The 25683-nt window shown below is 33.2% G+C and overlaps 1 protein-coding gene across 1 annotated transcript in view; it reads right to left on the minus strand.

The window, feature by feature from the left end:
* The window catches only part of LOC126884825 (engulfment and cell motility protein 2-like), a 32171-nt gene that overhangs the window by 5730 nt on the left and 758 nt on the right, over positions 1-25683 (minus strand). The window contains exons 2-10 of the mRNA XM_050651082.1: positions 21101-21356; positions 17185-17450; positions 16574-16827; positions 12061-12243; positions 10676-10818; positions 8108-8198; positions 5092-5287; positions 4922-5041; positions 3712-3867 (exon numbers count right to left, since the gene is read on the minus strand). Of these exons, the coding sequence (XP_050507039.1) occupies positions 3712-3867; positions 4922-5041; positions 5092-5287; positions 8108-8198; positions 10676-10818; positions 12061-12243; positions 16574-16827; positions 17185-17450; positions 21101-21356 (1665 nt within the window). The remainder of the gene's footprint in view (positions 1-3711; positions 3868-4921; positions 5042-5091; positions 5288-8107; positions 8199-10675; positions 10819-12060; positions 12244-16573; positions 16828-17184; positions 17451-21100; positions 21357-25683) is intronic.

The following is a 25683-nucleotide window of genomic DNA, read 5'->3' on the forward strand; positions in this document are numbered from 1 at the left end:
CAGCCTGTCTAGCGGGTGTGCAACCCTCTGAATCTAAAACAAGCAAAACCATCATTTATTATTTTATTTCCTTTACTCGGTTTGAGTACTGAAAGTTCCTCTGCTGTCCTTTTCCTAGACGAATGAAGGCGGAATGTGATCGTTTCCCTTTCGTTTTCTATATTCGTCGTCTGCTGTCTTATTAATTGAAAAAGTCGCAGATTAAGGATGTACCAGTAAGAACTTTCAACGCGAAAAGTCTCGGGTTTAAATTACTATCTACCATTTTAATTTTTATTAAATTGGTGGATTCTGCATCTGAGACTCTTCAATTCATATTGATATTATTCTTTATCAAATATCTTTATTCATCGCTAAAACCGTCAATAACAGCATTTTTTAAAACAGTTCTTGAAAAAAATGACAAAAATGTAAAAGCTATGCCACTCAGTAACAATAGTGTTAGCAGAAGAATAGACGAAATGGGTGAAGATATTGAAAAACAACTTGTTGAAAAGCTGGAAACAAGAAATTTCTTAATGCAAATAGAATAGGGCTGATTTAGCGGGATGTGGATATAGGGCTGTAAATGATTTACGGGTAAAATAGAAATCGGCTGGATACAACGTCACGTGGAGACTTGATACTGAAGCTAACCAAATTAGCTACTAATATAAAAGCTCTGTGCAGCAAGAATCAAGAGCAAGGATCTTACTAAATTAAAATAACAAATTAAGTAATACAGAAACATCTATATTAAAATTATTTGGAATCTGAATTTGAGTTTTTCATTATACCTACTATGTTTTGAAAATTGACTTAACTGTTTTGTTAACAATTTACTAGCGATTTCTCCCTAAAACCTATTGTTTTTTAAGTAAATAATATTCAAAAGTCTGTATGTTACAGTGGGGGGGGGGGGGGGGAAGAATTTTTGGCATAGCTACGGTGGGACACGACACAATTGGGAAACACTGCTCTAGAGGAAAAGGTACCTGAAGAAAAAGTAAGTTAAAATTAAAACACAATAATAATAATGGCCCTTTATACCGCTAGAGTTTGGGGTGAGAGAATAATGACATGCATCAGAAACAAGACCCGCTATATCCACAACACAATGACTACCTACTGGAAACTTCAGATAAGAGAGTACTGAAAAGAATTACAGAAAATACGCTGAGAGATCGAAAGAGGAGTGACGACAGAAGAAAATATAACGTACAGTGTATAAACGAATGTACACTAAATAGAAAAAAAAAAAAAGAATGGAATAACAACATAAGCAGAATGGGAGAGACACGTATGGTTAAAATACCAAGAGATAAATCACCAATCGGTAGAAGAAATATAGGTCGACCGCGCTAAATATGGACATTGATTAATAACTACCTACACAGGGTAGTTAATAATCAATGATATGGAGTAACAACCTTCCAGAGAGGTATCAATCCGTCATTGAATAGTTATAATTGCTCATAAAGAGGACGAAGAAAAATATTTATTAAATTATGGGAGCAGGCTTTTGACATTCTCCATAGGGGTCTCTATTCGAAGTAGAAGCATGTATAGTACCTTCTGATTGAAATACACGCACCGGCACAAAATTCCGCCACCCAAAATTTTTGATTAAGTTTGACAATCTATAACTTTATTATTTGTACTCCGATTTTAAAGATTCTTGCACGAGTTTGTAGGTACATATATTGATCTTTAGGAACTTTAAAAAATTCTGTAGAAAAATTGGAGGGCTGATTTTGTTTCATACTCCTTTTGCATTATCCTGGAGGTATCACTAAGGTCTTGTTTTTTGAATTATCTGAATATCTCGTTTCTTGTAAGAGCTGTAATTAAAAACACTGCTTTCAAGGTTTATTTAATTAAAAATATCAAACGCACTAAAATTAACAAAACAAAACAAATTTAACAACAAAACAAAACAATTCAATAGCGGTTATAGTACCTTATATATAGCGATTATGGTACCTCTTGCAGCAACGACTGCTCGCAATCTGTTTAGCATCTAATAAAGATGTGTTTTCCTTGCCTGGGGAATAGCCCGATATTCCTCTACCAGGGCCATAACTGTACCAAATTTTCTGGAGGCCTAGGATGACGGCAAATAGCTTTTTTGAAGTTATACTTCTTTACCGGCGATAGAGGGTAATTTTTTTATATGTTAAAACCTATCAGCCCGGCGCATGCGCATTATAACTTTGTTCTGATTGGATGTTCAAATGACATGTCAAAAATTATCCGATATGGCAGCTGTGGTTTGGAGGTAAAGGTAAAGGTAAACAAATGTATAATATATTAGTTTTATTGTTGTGAGGACAGAAACAAAAAGTTTATAATATTGTAGTGACTTTTAAATAGTTTTTAAAAGCAACAGGTACGTAATAATTGTTAATGTATCATGGGTATAAACCTACCTATTTGATATGCCAAAATACATAGTATGTAATACTTTTATTTATATAATTTGATTACCATCAAAATTTCTATCAATATTCACCTAATATATTGTTTTTTTACTCTATGTTTTGTTGTATTTTTTCAATTCTAAATCATTTCAATTCAAAATTAAAATAATTTGATCAATTTTCAAAATATCACAAGTTTAATCCGTTTAGTTAGTCGATCTTCGTAAATAATGACACATAGTGTCCGTGGCTAAGCGGAGAAGGCGAATGAATTCCAATACCAACCGCTCTTATCAGCGAAACTTTCTTTTTTGTTTTTTTTAATACATTTTATGATTGTAAGTATATTTATTATATATAGTATTTTTACTACAAAAACGTTATTACGTAGGTCAAAATTTTTGACGTAAGAGAACTGTCAAAACATTAGAATGTGACTTTTCATTATTGCCATATTTTTATAAACATGACAATAACGAAAAGTCACATTCTAATGTTTTGACAGTTCTCTTACGTCAAAAATTTTGACCTACGTAATAACGTTTTTGTAGTAAAAATACTATAATTGTATTTTCAGAAAATACGTATTTAGTTAAAAAAATTTTCGACAATTAATGTTCAGACATCATTTGTGGCTTGTTTAATGTGTTTGTGTGTGTTTTATTCTTTTATTATTTTAATTTTTGGCACTGTTCTAATAAAAATGTTTGAGAAGTAGTAAGTATAAATTAGTTTAATATTTAAACAAAATATAAATAAAAAGTATATTAATTTCGTTTAAATCATATAATAGAAATATAACTTCTTACGTGCGTACAAAGTACACACACATTCTTTTTTTATTCATCCCATAAATGCTCAATATGATTGAGATCTGGGCTGCATGCGGGCCATTCTAATCTTATCAATCCAACCTCAATTTTATGAGTCAATCAGTGTTTTTATTTACAAAAAATGGTACAGCTCTTACAAGAAAAAAGATATTCGGATAATTCAAAAAACAAAATGTTGATGATGCCTCCGGGAAAATATGAAAGTACTATGAAATAAAATCAGCTATTCCATTTTACCACAGAATTTTTTAAAATTAGGAGAAAATACAACGCTTCCTTTCACCCTTGTACAATGACATGCAAGCAAAATTTTTTGTTACCGGAATAATACCAAACAATATGAATACATGTACCTACAAACTGGTGTAAGAATCTTGAAAATCGGAGCACAAATAATAAAGTTATAAATTGTCAAACTTAATCAAAAATTTTGGGTGGCGGAATTTTGTGCCGGTGAGTGTATATAAAAAATTATTTACTTTATCAATATATCTGTGAAAGGTTTCACCATGTTTCAATGTGTTCAGTCTGTTTTCAAATATATACTTTTCGTTCTGTTTTAAATACATTTCTCGTAATTCTTTGATGCAAGGATGGTTCTGTAGAAGTTCATTTAATTCTGCATCTTTTTCTTCCTAAAAAATAAGTTTGGTTAGCATATCGATTGGTTATTTGATTTTTTTATAGCAAAGTTTTGAGAATCCTAACTAAGGAATTGATTGCTTGCATGTAAAAACGCTGAAATATTTTGTACTAAATATAATCAAATATTCTTTTCTCTTAATCAGTCGTAAGCCTCCCCTAGATATGTAGTAAATTGCAGATTTTAAAGAGTCGTTTAATAAGATGATAACGGTATTATGCAATGGAAATAGAAATTAGAACTAGAGTATTGAGATACTACTTATTCTTTTCCTTTTATATGAAGTTGAAGCCTGGATAATTACGGACGCACCTAAACAATTCTTGCCAACGTTGAGATGTGGTGTTTTAGAAGAATGTGGAATGTGGAAAATATCATAGACACAACACGTAACAAACACGGAAGTATTAAGAAAGATGAAAAAGAAAAAGAAATACATACTTAACACTATGAAGGAAAGAAAAATGAGTTACTTTGATTACATACTAAGAAATGAAAAATATGAGTTAATGCTATTGGTTATAGAAGGAAAAGTGGAAAGAAAAAGAGGACCGCAGAGAGACGACGCACATCGTGGTTGAAAAATTTAAAGCAATGCAGTGGAAAACAAGAATAGAACTCTTCAGATTCAGAACTGTTGCAGACAGAGTAGAATGGGTCGTGATGATCGCCATTGTCCTTAAAGGATGAGGCACACGAAGAAGAAGACCCGCTCGTACTATGATCTTATAAATTATATATATTCACCGTTATTAGGCGTCAACGCCCTTCGGTAGGGATCTATGGAGGAGTATCACCACAAGCCCTTATCCCTTGCTGTACCGCTCCTCCAGAGGCCGATCAGACACCAGTTTATTCCAGACCAAGTCGTAGATTCTATTAAATTTTATACTACGACGTTGGCCTTTTATTAATTTCAAATGACCGGGCTGGGGCTCGAACTACGATCGCAAATCCACTAAACTTGTCGATCGACTGCTCCTTAGCCAACTTGGCCGTCCGATCGACGGTATAAATTGTATAAATTGCAAATTATTTGAGCTTACCTGCCACTTCTTCAAAACTGCGTCAAAATTCAAGTTAGTCATATCTGTTGTCAGTTCTTTGAAATTCAAAGGCCTCTTATTCAGAACCATTTTGACTTGCTTCTTTAACGCCCTCATCAACTAAAAATTATTAATATGTATTTAAATAGAGAGATAAAAAATATCCTTACTTTTGGATAATCTTCAATTGTTGATACTTTCATCTCTCTTCTTGTTCGGGACAACAACCACATAGTTCTGGAGAAGAGCTCAAGGAAAAATGAATTTTTAGCAGAGGAATTGAAGACGATGGGCTGATAGAATATCTTTTTAGAATCAGGTGGGTCTAAGCCTATGTCTAATATTTTGGCCAACATTTTTACGACTCTAAAAAATAATAAACATCTTTAGTATATGTATTATAGTAGGGGAGCCAAGGATGTTAATTTTGCAGTTATCGAGCGTTATGGGGACCTATTGGGTTGTGAAGATTAGGTCCTAATCGTTTTTTCCGATTATAGCGCCATCTATCCGTAATTCGAAAAAAGGTCTCGAATAAAAGTTACTTATTTTGACGAAAGGAATCCAAATCTGCAACAAAAAATGGGGTTCCTATTTAAGATTTTAAAGTCACCCCCACCTCACCTCTTGGGGGGTCGTGTTTGGTGTCATTCGATAGAGTTGTGAAAAATATTGAACACGTATTTTTTAGTTTTTCGATCTGATGTTCATTTCGCGAAATATCGCGACGTTCCTATTTAAATAATTATTAAAGGTACCCCCACCCCTCTCCGTGGTGGGTTGTGTTTAGTATCATTAGATAGATTAAAAAAAAATTAAACACGTATTTTTCATCTTTTCGATCTGATGTTCATTTCGGGAAATATTCGGTTTTTTTTGTGAAACTTTGTGACTCACCCATTTCCTTACGCACCGCCCAAATCGTCAGATTTTTGAAGTTATACTTCTTTACCGGCGATATGAGGGTGAATTTATATATGTTAAAACCTATGATCCCGGCGCATGCGCATTATAACTTTGTTCTGATTGGATGTTCAAATGACATGTCAAAAATTATTCAATATGGCGGCAGTGGTACAGCTGTAGTTTGATTATTTATGGTTGTTGCGTTTTAAAATTTGTGTGAAAAGAAACAACAAACAAAAGTTAGTTAATAGTTATACTGCCTTTTTAAATAGTTTTCATATATCTATATTTTTGAACTTTTGGACTATTTTGGACAAGGAAAACTCATTCTAATTTGGTAAGTAGTTTTTATTATAATCCTATTGTAACTATACATGTGGATTTGGTTGAAATACAGTAGAGCGTCGATTATCCGAACTAATTGGGGGACATAGGTGTTCGGAAAACCGATTTGTTCGGATAATCGAACTACAATATACTGATACATATTTATAGTCATACATTTTATCCACAAGTGAATAAAAGCCATATTTATATACCTACATATTTATTTATATCTTGATAATGACAACTAGCAACTAAACAAAAAAGTGCAGTCTTTGCAACAACATAATTATTTTTGGATACAATATTGAAGAAAATTGAAGATATTTTAAGCGTCAATTACTAACGCTTGCTCGGTATTCGAGTGCGGGACGCGGGAGTCGATAGTTCGAATAAGCGGTCGTTCGGTTGATCGACGTTCGGATAATCGACGCTCTACTGTACATTTATTTTTTCAAGAATGGGGATTTTAGAGAGAAATCCCAAATTAGGTTCGATTTTTATTTTTAAATTATGATTTTTTGGCGTAGATTTATTTATCTAGTAGGTATGTAATGCTTTGATTTACATACTTAATTTGATTACCAACAAAAGTTCTACCAATCTTCATCTAATATATTGTTTTCTTACTGTTTTGTTATATTTTAATATTTTCTTCCACAAAATTTAAACTGCATAATTTAATTATATTCAAAACAACTGTCAAACAGTAAAACGTTCAGTTACCCTATTTTTCCACATAACAAATAATGTGGAATTGGACGAGTGAGTCTAGGCTTCGATTACGAATCAAAGCGCCCCGAAAGTCACGGGTTCGATTCCCGATGCAAGTTTTTATTTTTTTATGCATTTTATGATTGTAAGTATATTTGTTATATAATTTTTTTTTTCAGAAAATGCGTATTTAAAATTTTTGCCAACAATTATTATCGTTCAGAAATCATTTTTTCTTTGTGGCATTTTTCAATGTGTTTATGTGCGTTTTATTCTTTTATTTTTTTAAATTTTTGGTATTGTCTTAAAAATCACATAATATGTAGTAGAAGTATAACTTCTTACGTGCGTACAAAGTACACACACATTCTTTTTTAAATATACATTGTTCTTCATGTACTTGTCTTAATCTGACTATTTCGAGTTTTTTAAGGATCGATTTTCTTTCGGACCCCACTTAATGAATTTCGCTGTATTTAAGAGTCCAATATATGGTAGGGGTACATTTACAGGGTAATACAAGATTTCTGTTCATGTGATTTTCTGACGCATTTGAGTAACTGCAAAAATCCCCGATTGGGCTCCGCTACCATTATAAAAGAAATAGACATATTGATAGATCATCATCATCAACCCGTACGCGTCCACTGCTGGACATAGGTCTCCCTCAGCTCTTTCCATATTTCTTTGTTTTATGCGGCTTGCATCCAGTTGCCGACAATACGCTTCAGATCGTCAGCCCATCTGGTTGGTGGTCGTCCTATGCTCCGTAGTGCTTCTTCTCGTGGCCTCCACTCGACAATACGTTTTGTCCATCGGTTGTTTGACAATCTAGCGACGCACGTGTCCTGCCCAATTTCACTTGAGCGACGCGATTCTTTCGACGGCGTCCGCTGTTTTTGTTCTACGACGTATTTCTTCGTTTGGGATTCGGTCCCTCAGGGAGACACCCAACATCTGGCGCTCCATAGCCCTCTGAGTTATGCGAATCTTGTTCACTACCTTTTTTGTGAGTGTTAATATTGATAGAAATTGACAAATAAATAGTATATTTTATATTTGTTCTTAATTTCCAAAGAACTGTTGACCAGGTACCAGGTGCATACCTCTCTGTGATTACGGCAGGTGATAGATCTACTTCAGGAATATCACACCTGCCCAAGCCACTCCTGGATTTACCCCGACTTATTCTAATACATTCTTTGTCTACAATAAGGTATTAGAAAACAAAATTTTACTAACTTTTCACTGGTAACAAATATTCCGGGTTCATATACTCGTTCTTCAATTTGTGATTGGCAGTAATTCTTCTTGTGATTGTCTTTATAATGTTCTAAAAATATTATTTAATAATTAATATAGCATAAATAGCCTCCACATATAAAATATAACGAAGACAGAGAAAATAAATAAAATAATGGCAGATTATACAAAAAAAAAGAGATAAGCAAAGAAACTTGGAGGAGTCGACGTTGCAACTTACTGTTGATGTCATAGCATGAGATACTGTAGATATAGGAAGATAAATTAATATCTTCTAACACAAGATTAATTATTTTAACATATATGATACATCAACGAAACATTGAGATAGTTACTCACTTTAAACCTTGTTTTCATTAGTAGAGTTAGCGGTCGAGTACACTAGCATGCTTTTTAGCTGAACTAGTCTAATTGCTAGAGTAGCCGTTTTACTCTACTCTACTGTAATCTAGTACTTAACGTTTTCATTGGTAGAACTGCAGGGATAGTTAGTACTTGCCCGGATTACTCCATCGCTAACTCTACTAATAAAAGCAAGGCTTAAATATCTGGGATGCTACATTATCAACTAGATCCAAGAAAAGAGATCAAATGCAGAATTGAAGCAGCTTACACAACGTTTCTAATAATCGAATCATTCTTCTCTAATCACAGCTTAAACCTAACATAACATCAAGGAATGATCAAATGCTATATTTAGAATAGAATAGAATAGAAATATGCTTTATGGTCATGAAAAATTTAACAATTTTATAGACAAAGCTTACAAGAATCATAAATAAGAACAATAACAAATAATACAATTCACTAAAATGACATAAATCGTCAATATAAATAAAATATAATGAAGTGAAACAAAAAGCAAAAACAATCTATTGCAAAATTTAAAAAAAAATTGCAAATTGCATAATCTACCTTAAGAAATTTAATAAGTTAAGTTAAGCTGCTGCATATGACACTCAAATATAGATTAAGATTCTACTTATAAATAAGAATACTGTACTTTCTTAGTTATTGGTTAAGAAACACTGCTATTGAATAATATGGTCTTTCAGATATAGGCTTTAGTCATTTTACGGAAATTGGGGAAAGATGTTGCAGATTTAAGTTGTAGTGGGAGATGGTTGTAAAGTTTTTTTGCAGAACTCACTGGATGGGATCGGTAAATAGATGTCAAAGGTAGAATTTCTGGTGGAATAGTCATGTCTAGGTCTTGCTGGAAAGACATATATATGTTTACGAATTAAGCAAACAGTTTCTAAAATATATAAAGAAGGTCGTGTTAGAATCCTGTGATCTTTGAAGTAGCTTCTGCAATGTGTTGTTCTTCTGAGGCCAAACAGATATCTTATTGCTCTTTTTTGTAATTTAAAAATAACATCGGATTGGGCAGCCGTACCAGAACCCCAAAAAGGGAGACCATATCGAAGATCGGACTCGAACAAAGAAAAATATGTTATTTTGGAAGAGGCTAAATTCATTTCCTTCGAAACAGATCTTATTGCCAAGCAAGCTGAGGATAGTTTCTTGCTTAACACATCAATATGAGGGGACCATTTAAGGTTGCTATCTAAAAAAATACCAAGAAACTTTACAGAATCAACGATACTGATCTGGCTGTTATGAAGAGGTAAGGGTTGAAGAGCTCCTTTATAGGATAATGCTACTGTTTTATCTACGTTAAAAGAGAGTAAATTTGAATCGGACCAGGATTTTATTGTGAGTAGATCAGAAGTTATAGTAGCATGAAGAGTTGCGATATTTGAGTTGCTCCAAGTGATGCTGGTATAATCAGCAAAAAGAAAAACTTTTCCATCGATTTTTAAGCTAGTGATGTCATTAATAAAGATAAAGAAAAGTAGGGGACCCCATACTGAACCTTGTGGTACCCCACATACAACATTTTTGAGACAGTCTGTATCATTTGCTCTAACCAGTTGTTTCCTATTATCCAAGTAAGATTGAAACCAGTTCGAAGAAATTTGAAGAAAATGTCGTGATTTACACAATCAAAAGTTTTGGCATAATCACAAAAAACAGTGGCAGTGTGCAGATTATTGTTTAATACTTGATAAACCTCATGTAGTACAGAAAACATGGCATCTGTGGTACATTTATTATTTAAAAAGTCGAACTGATTTGGTCAGTGATGTTGTATAGCAATGGAGACCTGGACTTTGAAGGCTGATATACTCTGGATAGCGATGCAGACCAACGATGCAGTGTTAAATAGAGTAAATGTTTGTAAGTTTTACTGAAAACTATTAAAATTGGAAAATTTTCATACCTAGGACATGTTTTTAGAAATTTAGAATACATTTGTACAGTATCCTTTAGATTATCATGAAAGGTAAAATTGAGAGCCGCAGTGGAATTGGCAGGAAGCAAATCTCATATCTCAGGAACATTCGCGATTGGACATGAATACGCAGAGCTGAATAACTATCCAGATTAACGATGAAGACCGTGAACAACTTGCCTATGTAATTGCTAACGCTAAGAAGAATGTAAAAGACGTAATAAAGAGAAGGTTTTTGTTTTACTTACTCAGTGCTTCTAAGGTAAGGTAATTAATCGTAAGGTTTTCGTAATCAATGTTAAAACTGGTGTGTCGCAGTCTTGGTGTACATATTGTAGATGATTTTCTAGAATCTACACTTCTATCGCTGACTACAGAAGCTAGGGAAAATCTATAAAAAAAAAATGTGATTAGAGCGATGCTGGTGAAGAAAAAAAATTATTGCGTACAGGACATAAGGACAGTACATTAAGGAAAAATATAGAGAGTAGAAAGTACTGGACTTGTACCGGAGTATTGTATATATTCACTCAATTTTTTGGTATTTTTATTGGCATCACCAGTAGTGATGTTGATTATAGTTACTTTCGAGTATTCGTTACAAATCGTTACTTTTGTATAAAGTAATCATTTACAGTATTCGTTACTTTGGTTACTATGATTACTTTTGTTACTTTTGTATTTGAGTACCGGTAATCATATCGAAAATCGTATTTCTCAGTAGGTAGTTATTTTGTATAGGTATTCTGATATAACAACGACCTTCACCGATCTGTTTAAGGGATAAAAATTATTTGATTACTCTATGATTACTTTTGTTATTTTTGTATTTGAGTATTTTGTATAGGTATTCGTATTCCGATATAAGAACGACCTTCACCGATCTGTTTTTACTCGCTGGGATACGATTGGTAGAAAGTAATCAAATGTACTGGTTGTAGATACAATAGTCGTTACTCGCTCTGATACGATTGGTACAAAGTAACGAAGTAATCAGAGTAATCAAAGTAGATACAATAGTCGTTACTCGCTCTGATACGATTGGTACGAAGTAATCAGAGTAATCAAAGTAATAAAAGTAACGATTTGCCTCTCTGTATAGTAATCGTTACTTTCGGTATTCGTAAGTAACGAGTACTTTGTAACGAATAGATATTTTTTCAACATCTCTACTCACCAGGAGACCCAGAAATAAAGTTTCATTCCCTCCACTCAATCTTCTACAATTGGCCAGAAAGGAACTTCCTGATGAGTATTATGATATTTTAGAACAGTTCCCCCTAATATGTCGCAGATAACTTAACCTGCATCCCCAAATGCTGATCCAAGAGCCGTTTTCAAGCATACTGATGACATCTTGGTACCTTCGCTGGTAAAGAGTTGATTCAAAACGATTTTCCTTAGACTCCTATAGCCTCTGTCCACAATTTAACCACTTTCTAAAACCTCCCCCACTAGCAGTTTTGCTTCTCCACCTGCATTACTCTCTAATGCCACCCCCATGTTCCCGAAAGGGAGATTCTGTACCCTGAAGAGGCCTATAACGGGGTTCATTCATTCTGATATTTTTAAAAAACAATAAACACAAAAATGAAGGAAACACCATTGAAATAACTCTTTATGAATACTATACCTTTCTGCTTGTTGATAGGTGAGCAAGTTTTCAATAGAATTACTTCTGGAACTACGAACTTCATCAAAATCTAGTAACAATGTTAATCTTTTTATGTCGTCTTCCGGCAATTCGAATTCTTCTCTTTTAAACACATTGTTATCGTTCAAACCTACTTCACTGTTTAAGGCTTCATTATACAAACTAAAAAAACAAAAAGATTATTATTTTGTAGGTTCGAAAAGAATGGATCAGGATATATATGCTTGCTTCATAGTTTTTAAAAAGCCTTTGACAGGGTTCAACATGAAAAGCTTTTAAGTATTCTTAAGACCAAAAACATAGATAGTAGAGATCTACAAATTATATCGAATCTGTATCAAAATCAGAAAGCAAGAGTAAGAGTCGAAGGAGAACTGACAGAGGAAGTAAGTATACTTAGAGGAGTTCGACAAGGGTGCATACTTTCACCACTCTTATTCAACGTCTACAGTGAAGTGATATTTCAAGAAGCTTTATTGGATATTGTGGAAGGTATTTTGGTCAACGGAAATAGCATTAATAATATTAGATATGCGGACGATACGGTCATATTTGCAAGTGACATGGAAGATTTACAGTACATAATACAACATGTATACAATGCATGTGAAAGGTATGGACTGCAAATGAATCTCAAGAAAACGAAATCAATGATATTCTCAAAAAACCACAAAATGTAGATAACCTGATCATCAATAATACAACGATCGAAAGAGTAACAACATATAAATATTTAGGAACGTGGCTAACCGAAGTAGGAGATCAAACAAAAGAATTCAGATCTAGAATAGAAATAGCAAGAAAGACGTTCATAAAATTGAAGAACTTACTTTGCAACCGTAACCTTAATCTAGAGATCCGCACAAGAATGCTACGTTGTTACGTTTTTTCTACTTTACTATACGGCATGGAAGTGTGGACAATAAAACAGTCTGAAATCAAAAAATTAAACTCCTTTGAGATGTGGTGCTACAGGAGAATCCACAGAATATCGTGGACTGAAAAAGTAACTAATAAAAGTGTTACAAAGAATGTGAAGTTATAAAAACTGTTAAAATTAGACAGATTCAATATCTGGGTCATAAAATGAGGGGCGAGAAGTACGTATTACTTAGGTTAATTATGCAAGGGAAGATACAAGAGAAGAGAAACCCAGGACGACGCAAAATATCCTGGCTAAGAAATTTGAGAGAGTGGTTCGGTTGCAGCTTATTAGAATTATTCAGAAGTGCGGCCAATAAAATTAAAATAGCGATGATGATTTCCAACCTCCAATAGGGGAAAGAACCTGAAGAAGAAGAAGGTTCGAAAAAGAAGACAGAGTTAAGACTAAAAGATGTAATCCATCTTCTGTATAATAGAGAAGTTTCCCTACATATAAAAACTATTGAAAACATCTACCAAAACAACAAAATGGAAGTCAGAATAGATGGATAACTTAGAAAACCTATAGACATAGGCAGCACAATAAGACAGGTGGACTTATTGAGCCCTATGCTCTTCAATTTAATCATGGATGAAATCATCAAAAGCGTCAACAAAGGAAGAGGATATACTCTGGGCTAATTAGCAAAATACAAGGAAAAGTTATTTACCAGCAATTTTATTGCTAGAATCGAATCTTACGATTGTATATATTAATAATATAGGTATGCAAAGTCCGCAGATAGTGTGCTACTTTTTTTATAAACAAAATGGCGCCCGAAAATCGTGTTTTTTTCAATTTTTGCTGTATAACTCCAAAGATTTTAACTTTACACCAAAAACACCCAAATAAAAATTCACCTCAATTAAATTCTGCATAGAGACGTGTTTTTCCCGATTCACTTTGACGAAAAATTTCCCCGGTGAAAGCGGGTTTTTCCAACAAAATCTTTAATTTTCAACTAAAATTTTAGATAAGTAATTGTTAATCAATAATTAAATAACTTGGTAATATAAAAGCTCTTTTCGTAAAGATTATAATTCCAGAAGCCGATGGAAATTGAATAAATAGTTTAGCAACAATTGAATTGTTAATTAAAAATTTACGGTCGCTATAATAACGACAATAATTATGATGCATAAGAATAACTATGATTTTTTCATAAAAAGATACTATACCTATCTAATGTACTTTACAGAATTAAAATTGGACTATTTAAGCGGCCTCAGGAATATTTTAAAATTATAAACAATTTTTTGGCTTATAAACAAATTAAATATCTCGGGAAATATTAAACTAAATTAAATTATGAAAACGGTATTCTAAAAACAGCAGCAGGACGCTTCTTATAAAAGAAAAAGACGTTTAATTATGACGAGTAATTCCTGAGATACAACCGGTCAAAGTTGACCGGAATTTACGGCAAAGATATGAACAATAGGATCATAATTTTTAAACCATCACCTTTTTATTTTTGTCCTCTTTCTCCACACCAATTTTCATATCTTTGAAATACTCATAACATATATTATTATAATAAAAACTATCGATAATACGTGTGAAAATTGCCAAAAATAGCAAAATTCCTATCAAATATTAGGTTGGAGAAAATGTAACCCCTTAAAGTTCAAAATCGGTATACGTTAAAAAAATACATTTTCTCGGCTTCCCATGGAGCAATTTCCTTCATTCTTTTTTTGTTCCCCAATAACTCGAGTAGAGGTATCAAACTAACGTATTATTAAATGTCACACTTGCTTTTGTTTTGTTATAATAGATTAATTTATTTATAAGAACAGAAAACTACATATTTTTTCCAGTTGTAGGCTTCTTTTAGATAAACTTACTAAAAGTGTACGTTTTAAGTTAAAAACATAAATATTCTCATTTGAGAGCTGTATAATTATTTAAACAACTTTTATTTAAACAAATTAAATTTTTTTTTTCTCTCTGATTCTGGCTTTGGTTTAGAACTAGAACCTTTAGCCACGTAATTGTATAACTTATCAGTAAGTCAGGGGAGTAATGTGTAGTGTGTGTGTGTTGAGTAAGTGTCTTGTTACTTTGCAAAGTCGACGTCATTGTCTTTGCAAAGAGACGCTAATTGTTTCCGAACGTCTGCGGTCCCTCCGGTGAGTACCGATCCCACAAGGACAGAAACTATTTTTCATTTATTAATTTATAAATTAAAATTTTGTGTTATAATAAATAAATTAATTTATTATAACAAAACAAAAGCAAGTTTGACATTTAATAATGCGTTAGTTCGATGGCTCTACTCGAGTTACTTGAGAACAAAAAAAAAAAAAAAAAAGAATGAAGGAAATTGCTCCATGGGAAGCCGAGAAAATTCATTTTTTTACGTATACCGATTTTGAACTTTTAGGGTTACATTTTCTCCAACCTAATTTTTGATTGGAATTTTGCTATTTTTGGCAATTTTCACACGTATTATCGATAGTTTTTATTATCATAATATATGTTATGAGTATTTCAAAGATATGAAAACTGGTGTGGAGAAAGAGGACAAAAATAAAAAAGAGATGGTTTAAAAATTATGATCCTATTGTTCATATCTTTGCCGTAAATTCCGGTCAACTTTAACCGGTTATATCTCAGGAATTGCTCGTCATAATTAAACGTTTTTTCTTTTAAAAGAAGCGTCCTGCTGCTGTTTTTCGAATACCGTTTTCATAATTTAATTTAGTTTAATATTTCCCGAGATATTTTATTTGTTTATAAGCCAAAAAATTGTTTATAATTTTAAAATATTCCTGAGGCCGCTTAAATAGTCCAATTTCAATTCTGTAAAGTACATTAGATAGGTATAGCGACCGTAAATTTTTAATTAACAATTCAATTGTTGCTAAACTGTTTCTTCAATTTCCATCGGCTTCTGGAATTATAGTCTTTACGAAAAGGGCTTTTACATTACCAAGTTATTTAATTATTGATTAACAATTACTTATCGACAATTTTAGTTGAAAATTAAAGATTTTGTTGGAAAAACCCGCTTTTTCCGGGGAAAGATTTCATCGAAGTGAATTATGAAAAACACGTCTCTATGCAGAATTTAATTGTGGTGAATTTTTATTTGGGTGTTTTTGGTGTAAAGTTAAAATCTTTGGAGTTATAGAGCAAAAATTGAAAAAAAAACACGATTTTCGGGCGCCATTTTGTTTATAAAAAAAGTAGCACACTATCTGCGGACTTTGCATACCTATATTATTAATATATACAATCGTAAGATTCGATTCCAGCAATAAAATTGCTGGTAAATAACTTTTCCCAAAAATGGACTATTCTCCGATAATCAGCCCAGACTAATACAGAAAAACTACTTAAGCAGAATAGGGGAAACACGTGTGGTCAAAATAGCAAGAATCACTAATCGGTAGAAGAAGTATCGGCCTACTGCGCAAAACATCGAGTGACAACCTTCCATAGAGGTATCAATCTGCCAATGAACAAGCAGAATTGCTTATAAAGAGGAAGAAGAAGAAGATACTTTATAACAACTCTGTACATCTAAAGAGTTATACTATATAACTACCTTCGTATATATACCTTAAAATATATGTCTGTATAACATAAAGTTCGTGTTCCATCTTTTTATCAATATCTCCAGCTTCAATAATGTACTTATAAATATCTTCCCTATTTTTGGTCAAGTTCATTTCTTTGATCAGGTGTCTCTTTTGATCCCCTTTGCACAACCTTATGATGGTGTTTATAAGTAATAATACTCCGTATTGCAATTTCTTACCATCAACCCTTCGGATGTAAGGGATGAGGCATATTATAGGGATCTCCCTGATGATCTGAAAATCAAAAAGTTGTTAATTACATAATACCTACTAAATATATTTAAAGAAAACAAGTGGTAGGTATAGTGTATAGCAGACGGTATAGACTAGCGCGAAGCTTCATACTATATTATGTGAATTTTTAAAATTGAAGAAAGTTATTTTATTATGTAATTTGAAAAAGTTTACATGTTGTATAACGGACTCCCTTCGTCGCGTAAATGGACTCTTCCGTCTGTTTACTGTGACTGCGAACCACGGACCGCTATTTCGTGTTTTATGGCGCTACTTCTGTGACGCCCGCCTCAGCATTTTACTATAGAGAAAAAATAATACAACGCAAGTATAGAAGCTTCGCATAAAAATACTCACTTTTTCTTTCCATGATATAAACTCTATATTTCTATTAATCAGTATTTTGTGCAAGATCGCTAGAGCATATTGCACATTGTCCACATCATTTGATTCGTTCCTAACAATTTCTATGGTTCTCTGTAGTAAATCTATTGGCATATTGTCATGGTATCCTTTAAGGAATAAATGGCAAATTGTTATCAGTAGAGCTAAAAGCTCTTCGTCTTTGAGAGTTTTATCTGTGGTAAAAGTTTTCACTATTTCTAGATGCTTGTCTTTAGCCACTAAAACATAAAAAACGGGATTACTGGTATACATATAGAGAAATACAAATAAATATAGAAATTAATGAATTGAAAAGAAAAGTAGGTACTTGCCCAGGATCTCAAGGAGCCCAGTGTTTAAAATTGTTTTCTTTAAAATTTAGGTACTAAAAGTTTCTAAAAAACACATCGAAAACACATTCAAGTTTTGGTTATGGTACAGAAGCAAGCACCCATCCATCTGGATAGACTTGAGGCAACAGACAGTGTATCTCTTACAGAGGTAAACCAATTAATATCTAATAATGTGTTGATGCATTTGGGTGCACTTGGATGCAACTAGGTTTCTAATAGCTTCTAAGCTTGCACTAGCTTATAATAGCTTCTTGTAGCTTCTGACAGACTATAATAGCCTTTAGTAGCTTCAATTAGCTTATAATAGGCTCTAATAGAGTCTAAGAGTTTTTAGTAGCTTCAAATGGCTTCTAGTAACTCATAAAAGCGTCTAATAGCTTCTAATGGCTTCAGATAGCTTCTAATAGCTTCTACTAACTTTTAATAGTTTCCACTGGCTTCTAATAGCTTACAATGACTTCTAATAACTTTGAACAGCTTCCAATAGCTTCTAATTGCTTCAAGTAGCTTCCAATAACTTCTAATAGTTTTCACTGGCTTCTAATAGCTTAAAATGGCTTTCAATGGCTACTAACAGCTTCTAACCTATAATAACTTCTAGTAGCTTTTAAAAGCCTCCAATAAATTCTAATGTTGTTCTGAAGCTATTTCCTTGTGGAATTTTTATGATTAATTATTTATATGGGAAATAAGCCACAATTAAAATGAAAAAAATAATTTTATTAACGTTTCGACGCCCAAATCGAAATATAATAATAATTATATTATAAATATAATATACGCCCAAATTCTAATGGCTTCAAATAGCTTCTAATAGCTTCCACTAGCTTCTAATAGCTTATAATAGCTTCTTATAGTTTCTAACAGACTACAATAGCTGCTAGTAACTTCAGATATATTCTAATAGGCTCTAATAACTTCTAAAAACCTATAATAGCTTCTAGTAGCTTCAAATAGCTTCTAATAACTTTGAAAATCGTCTAATAGCTTATAATGGTTTCAAATAGCTTCTAATAGCTTCCACTAACTTCTAATACCTGCCACTAGCTTCTAATAGCTTATAAGGGTTTAAAATAGCTTCTAGTAGCTTCCACTAACTTCTAATAGCTACCACTAGCTTCTGATAGCCTCTAACAGCTTTCAATAGCGTCTAACAACTTCCAATAGTTTCTAATAGCTTTTATAGTAGTTTGTAATAGCATCTAAGTCTTCTTTTTATTTTTTCTGGACCTAGTTTTCTAAATATTTTTCCTTGCAGGATGGCTAGTAGGAAGGCATATCTTCCTTCGAGCGGTATTAACAGACTATAATAGCTGCTAGTAACTTCAGATATATTCTAATAGGCTCTAATAACTTCTAAAAACCTATAATAGCTTCTAGTAGCTTCAAATAGCTTCTAATAACTTTGAAAATCGTCTAATAGCTTATAATGGTTTCAAATAGCTTCTAATAGCTTCCACTAACTTCTAATAGCTGCCACTAGCTTCTAATAGCTTATAAGGGTTTCAAATAGCTTCTAGTAGCTTCCACTAACTTCTAATAGCTACCACTAGCTTCTGATAGCCTCTAACAGCTTTCAATAGCGTCTAACAACTTCCAATAGTTTCTAATAGCTTTTATAGTAGTTTGTAATAGCATCTAAGTCTTCTTTTTATTTTTTCTAGACCTAGTTTTCTAAATATTTTTCCTTGCAGTATGGCTAGTAGGAAGGCATATCTTCCTTCGAGCGGTATTAACAGACTATAATAGCTGCTAGTAACTTCAGATATATTCTAATAGGCTCTAATAACTTCTAAAAACCTATAATAGCTTCTAGTAGCTTCAAATAGCTTCTAATAACTTTGAAAATCGTCTAATAGCTTATAATGGTTTCAAATAGCTTCTAATAGCTTCCACTAACTTCTAATAGCTGCCACTAGCTTCTAATAGCTTATAAGGGTTTCAAATAGCTTCTAGTAGCTTCCACTAACTTCTAATAGCTACCACTAGCTTCTGATAGCCTCGAACAGCTTTCAATAGCGTCTAACAACTTCCAATAGTTTCTAATAGCTTTTATAGTAGTTTGTAATAGCATCTAAGTCTTCTTTTTATTTTTTCTGGACCTAGTTTTCTAAATATTTTTCCTTGCAGGATGGCTAGTAGGAAGGCATATCTTCCTTCGAGCGGTATTAACAGACTATAATAGCTGCTAGTAACTTCAGATATATTCTAATAGGCTCTAATAACTTCTAAAAACCTATAATAGCTTCTAGTAGCTTCAAATAGCTTCTAATAACTTTGAAAATCGTCTAATAGCTTATAATGGTTTCAAATAGCTTCTAATAGCTTCCACTAACTTCTAATAGCTGCCACTAGCTTCTAATAGCTTATAAGGGTTTCAAATAGCTTCTAGTAGCTTCCACTAACTTCTAATAGCTACTACTAGCTTCTGATAGCCTCTAACAGCTTTCAATAGCGTCTAACAACTTCCAATAGTTTCTAATAGCTTTTATAGTAGTTTGTAATAGCATCTAAGTCTTCTTTTTATTTTTTCTAGACCTAGTTTTCTAAATATTTTTCCTTGCAGTATGGCTAGTAGGAAGGCATATCTTCCTTCGAGCGGTATTAACAGACTATAATAGCTGCTAGTAACTTCAGATATATTCTAATAGGCTCTAATAACTTCTAAAAACCTATAATAGCTTCTAGTAGCTTCAAATAGCTTCTAATAACTTTGAAAATCGTCTAATAGCTTATAATGGTTTCAAATAGCTTCTAATAGCTTCCACTAACTTCTAATAGCTGCCACTAGCTTCTAATAGCTTATAAGGGTTTCAAATAGCTTCTAGTAGCTTCCACTAACTTCTAATAGCTACCACTAGCTTCTGATAGCCTCGAACAGCTTTCAATAGCGTCTAACAACTTCCAATAGTTTCTAATAGCTTTTATAGTAGTTTGTAATAGCATCTAAGTCTTCTTTTTATTTTTCCTGGACCTAGTTTTTTTCCTTGCAGGATGGCTTGTAGGAAGACATATCTTCCTTCGAGCGGTATTAATTTCGCTAATGTATTCGAAGTATTATAACTTTCGATATTTGATAGTGATAGTGACAGTACCTCTCGGTCCTTCTTAATTTTTCTGAGGACCTCATGATTTGTAATTCCGCCAGTCCACGGGATTTTAAGTATTCTTCAATATAGCCACATCTCAAATGCTTCCAATTTTCTGCATATATCCGCGTTCAAGGTCCACGATTCAATACCATAAAAAGGACAGAGAAGACGTAGCATCGCAGCATTTTTATTACTTTTATACCAAAAGAGAGGGTGTGGTTTTCGAAGAAGACCACCATCCGATTGAAGGTGGATCTAAATAGCTCTTCTGATGCGCGCTGTTATCTCCTGGTTGTTGGTCCATTCTTCATTTATCTGTGGTCCAGAGGTAGTTGTGGTACGTCACTCTTTCTACAGGGGTTTAGTTGACATTGAGCTGACCTTTAAATATTCAGCCCATCGTAATTCCAGGCACTAATTCGCGTAATAAGATATTTAACTTACCTAATTCGTCGATGAAAACTGAATCGTGAGCCAATTTCTTTAAATGATCATAAGCAATTTCTCTCTGTGGTTCATCTCTGGTGCCATTAATGTGTGGAAATATTATGCTTTTTAATATATACTCTATGGAAAACACGATTTTTAGACAATCATTATGTTTAATGTTCTTGTAAGTAATCTCTGAGATGTACGTGTCTACTGTGGGGTCGTTGATGTTTGTGTGGATCATCTTCAACCCGTACACCGATGATATTGGCTAAAACATAAAAGCATATTTTTTTTAAATATGTTTGTATGTATTTTATATAGTAAGCTTTTTGGCATAACATGGACTAACTAGCTGCTGTAGTGTTCCAGTATACTGAAAAGAATAATATATCTCATCTATTTGAATAATAATCAGAAGATGGCCGGTGATACATAGATAAAACATTTTCTGAAAAGAAATTTCTTAAGTTTACGGTAGGCAATCAAATTCAAAAACAACAAAGGAAAGATGAAAAAAGGAAGGCCTAGAGCGAGGTGGTTGGATGACGTCTTAAAAATTATAAGACAATGGAGGTGAAGGGCACAAGAGAGGTGCCTGAAACCAAGGCTGAATGAAGTACATAGCCAGAAAGGCAAAGGCCTATCCAGGGTTATGATGCCAAAAGAAGAAGTTGGCTGCAGGCTAAGTTAGTATGGTGGATTACTACATTCTACATGCTTTCATCTTTTCACGTTTTTTTTTGTATGGATTTATTAACAATCAGAATTACATATTCTGAGTTAATTTGATAATAAGTACAATAACTTATATCAACTATAGTATTGTACACTAAAATGGCGTTATGAGGTACATCACCCAGCGGTTTCACCTGTTTCAGCGAAGATCTATGGGCCATAATCTTCGCAATCTTCTGTTGTTTAGTGGCTGCAGTAGTGGTAATATTAATTGGTTGGGGTGGCCTTCAAATTTCTCGTGGTGTCTGTTGGCTCTTTCTTGAATTACTGTGCTAACTAACGGGATGTTTAGGTCTCTATGAAGGGTTTGGTTGGAAATGTTCCACGTGGCATTTGCGATGGTGCGTAGAATTTTTGATTGAGTTCTTTGGATAATTTTTGTACTTGATTTGCTCGTACAACTCCATAGTTCTATATCGTATGTATCTTTTCACGTAAGACGTAAAAGGTACGTCTGATACATAATTTTTTCTGCTTTTTGCTGCTGTTTTCTTTATTATGGTTTTTAATTTTTTTCTTACAATCTTTTGTTTATGTTTGTAGGTTGACTCATAAGGTTGGATACGTTTTCATTCATCTGAGCTTATTCATTTTTGTTACGACCAGTAACGTGCCATACTTGCTTGTGTAAGATATTGTGTCTTGTGTTTTCTGAATTAATGCTTTTGTTGCTAGAGCATGGTCGACTTAATTTTCTGCTCCACTGATCCCAGATATATGTCTCCACGTTCCTTGTGTATTCTTTGCTGCTCAAATTTTGTCGATATAAAGGTCTGTTGCTGCGAGTTGAACATATTGTGTGTTCGTTGTCATTTTGTTTTGTCGTGTCTTGTTCCTTTGCTACGTTCGACTAGATCTTTCAGATATCATTATATACCTACATATATTTCGTCACTTATTATTTACTTGCCATTTTGTTATCCCAAAATTAACGGATTGAACTTATATCTGGGTTTTCTTATGGTTATGGAAACATTTATAAATTTATTACAAGTCAAAAGCTTTCAACTTGATAAAATATTCGAAAATATTTCAAATAATAGCAAATTGAAAACTTATTGGACCATTTTCCTGGTAACACCTCAACGGCTCCTAAAAATTGCAAGCCAGATGGATGCTGAAGCAAAGAAGACACGAGGGAATTCTACAATTTGCAATTCACAACCCCGTCTGTTCAGCGTGGTAAATTCCAACGGAAAATGGACCTATGTTACTCAATAGGAGTAATAGGTACTAATAGAATATAATAATAAACTAATAATAGACTGGGTAATTTAAACTTGGTTCAGAGATAGCAACCTATGCATTCTCTGATGAGCCTCTAATAAGAGGCTAAATCGTTGATAAGAGTGCTGGTTGCGCTTCCTGAACTAAGTAAAAATTAAGACAGTTTTGGCTTCGCATTGCAACTGAATAAAAAGTTATACATTTTTATTTTATAAAATTCTTAATATTAACTTCTTAATTAATTTACCTTTTACATATACTCAAGGTATTCATTTTGTTCCTTTATGGGGACTGTTTATCTCGAGGTTACTTACAACCTTTGTTAGAGATAATACATTATTTTACTGTAAACATTACGTAGATAAGAAAGGCTAGACAAACAAACTCATATACAAGTATCATTAAGTAAATATTTAAATTGAAATATTTTTCCTAATATTTGTGAAAATATTGTGTACGCTGTAAACAAAAAATTGCCAGGGAGAAAGTGTATTAGTTGGATTATTTTTTCGACAAATATACAACTGTAAAATCCAATAGCTAAATCTGCTAAACTAAAGTAAATACAGTGCTGACTATCCACGTGTATGAAAAGTACTTTGCGAATTATTGAATTAAGTAACAAATATACAGGGTGACAGATCTTCTTCTCTTTAAGTTACATCTCCGCGACGGAGGTAGGCAATCATCCAAGCTATTCAGATTTTAGATACGGCTGCTCTGAAAACTTCATTTGATGTACATCCGTACCATTCTCTCAGGTTGCGCAGCCACGATATTCTGCGTCTCCCTATGCTTCTTTTTCCTTGAATCTTTCTCTGCATAATCAATTGCAGCAACTTGTAGGTATCTCTCTCCACGTGTAATATGTCCGAGATACTCCAATTTTCTTGTTTTGGTGGTATTTAAGATTTCCATTTCTTTATTCATCTTTCCCAGAATCTCTTTGTTAGTGACGTGTTCTGTCCACGATATTTTCAGAATTCTTCTATATACCCACAGCTAGAATGATTCTAGTTTTTTCATTGATGCAGCATTCAAGGTCCAAGCTTCCATTCCATAAAACAAAGTCGAGAAAACGTAGCACCTAGCCAACCTAACTCTAAGCTCCAACTTCAAATCTCTTGTGCAGAGCACTTTTCTCATTTTTTCTTTTTTCTCATTATGTTAAAATCTGCTCTAGCCTTTTCTATTCTGATTTTGATTCCCTGTAAGTAATCACCTGTAGAGTTGATCATTGTTCCAAGGTATGCATATTGGTCGACTCGTTCGATATTGGATCCGTTTATGAAGAGATTCTCGTTATTTCTGTGAGTTTTCGATACTCTCATAAACTTTGTCTTCTTGACGTTCATTGTTAGACCGTAGTCTTGTCCAAACTCCGCTATTCTGGTCATCAGCCTCTGAAGATCCCCAATATTTTCAGCTAAGATGACAGTGTCGTCCGCATATCTAATGTTGATAATGGGAACTCCATTTACTTTTATTCCAGCTGTTTCACCCTCAAGAGCTTTTTTCAAGATCTCTTCCGAGTAGGCATTGAAAATAATTGGCGACAACACGCATCCCTGTCTCACTCCACGTCTGATTTCAATTTCCTCTGATAGTTTATCGTTAACACCTACTTTTGCTCGTTGCTTATAGTATAAATTCGATATAATCCTGAGGTCATTGTAGTCTATCTTCTTTGATTCCAGGACATGCATTAATTGTTCATGTCGTACTTTGTCGAATTCTTTATTATAGTCAATAAAACACGCGTATATATCTTGATTGACATCCAGGCACCTTTGTATAAGTATGTTAAGTGAAAAAAGAGCTTCACGAGTTCCTAGACCTTTGCGAAACCCAAATTGCGTATCTTTAATGTCTATGTCCAGTTTATGATATACCTATTCGGTTATGGATGACTTTCAGTAGCAACTTTAGCATGGGACATCAAGCTGATGGAGCGGTAGTCGCCGCATTCTCTTGCGTTTTTCTTTTAATGGAGACAAATAAAAATTGACAGATAGAAAACTTCAATTAATATTTTAATTCGTTAATATCTTAATTCGTGGTAGGCGTGTGTTAAAAAAATAAGAGTTTAAACTGCTAATAACTTCTTGTTGCTAGTAGCACATTTTTGATACACTTTCCTAACACAGAAACCAAATCAATAAGTTCCTCTTTAATGGGAGAAAAATTCATGTTAGTAATAGTAACAGACCAACAGGAAATATAAAAATAGTCACATGGCATTTTAAGCAATTTTAGTGTCAAAATCATTGTTAACTATGTGAAATATTGTATGTTTTTATTAATATTTTACACACCAACAATCTTAACTACTTATATCTCAACCAATATTAACAAATTACGGATCAGTTTAGATTATTATGTATTTTTTATTTCGAAAAATTATTTTTGATTGGATTTTTTCACGGCCAACGTAATAAGATTTCACCTAGTTATTGTTGTAATTAATGTTTTACTCAAAGAATCACGAATAACTCACAAATTAAAGCAATTAGGCATATGGAATGATTAAGAAATAATGAAGTACCATAAGTAGTATCCCATTACAAAACTAAAATACATGTCACTTTATGAAAACTCATTCAATATAAGAATAGGCCTATGGTTATAGTAGA

The sequence above is a fragment of the Diabrotica virgifera genome, chromosome 5 (assembly GCF_917563875.1).
Source record: "Diabrotica virgifera virgifera chromosome 5, PGI_DIABVI_V3a".
Classification (NCBI taxonomy): domain Eukaryota; kingdom Metazoa; phylum Arthropoda; class Insecta; order Coleoptera; family Chrysomelidae; genus Diabrotica; species Diabrotica virgifera.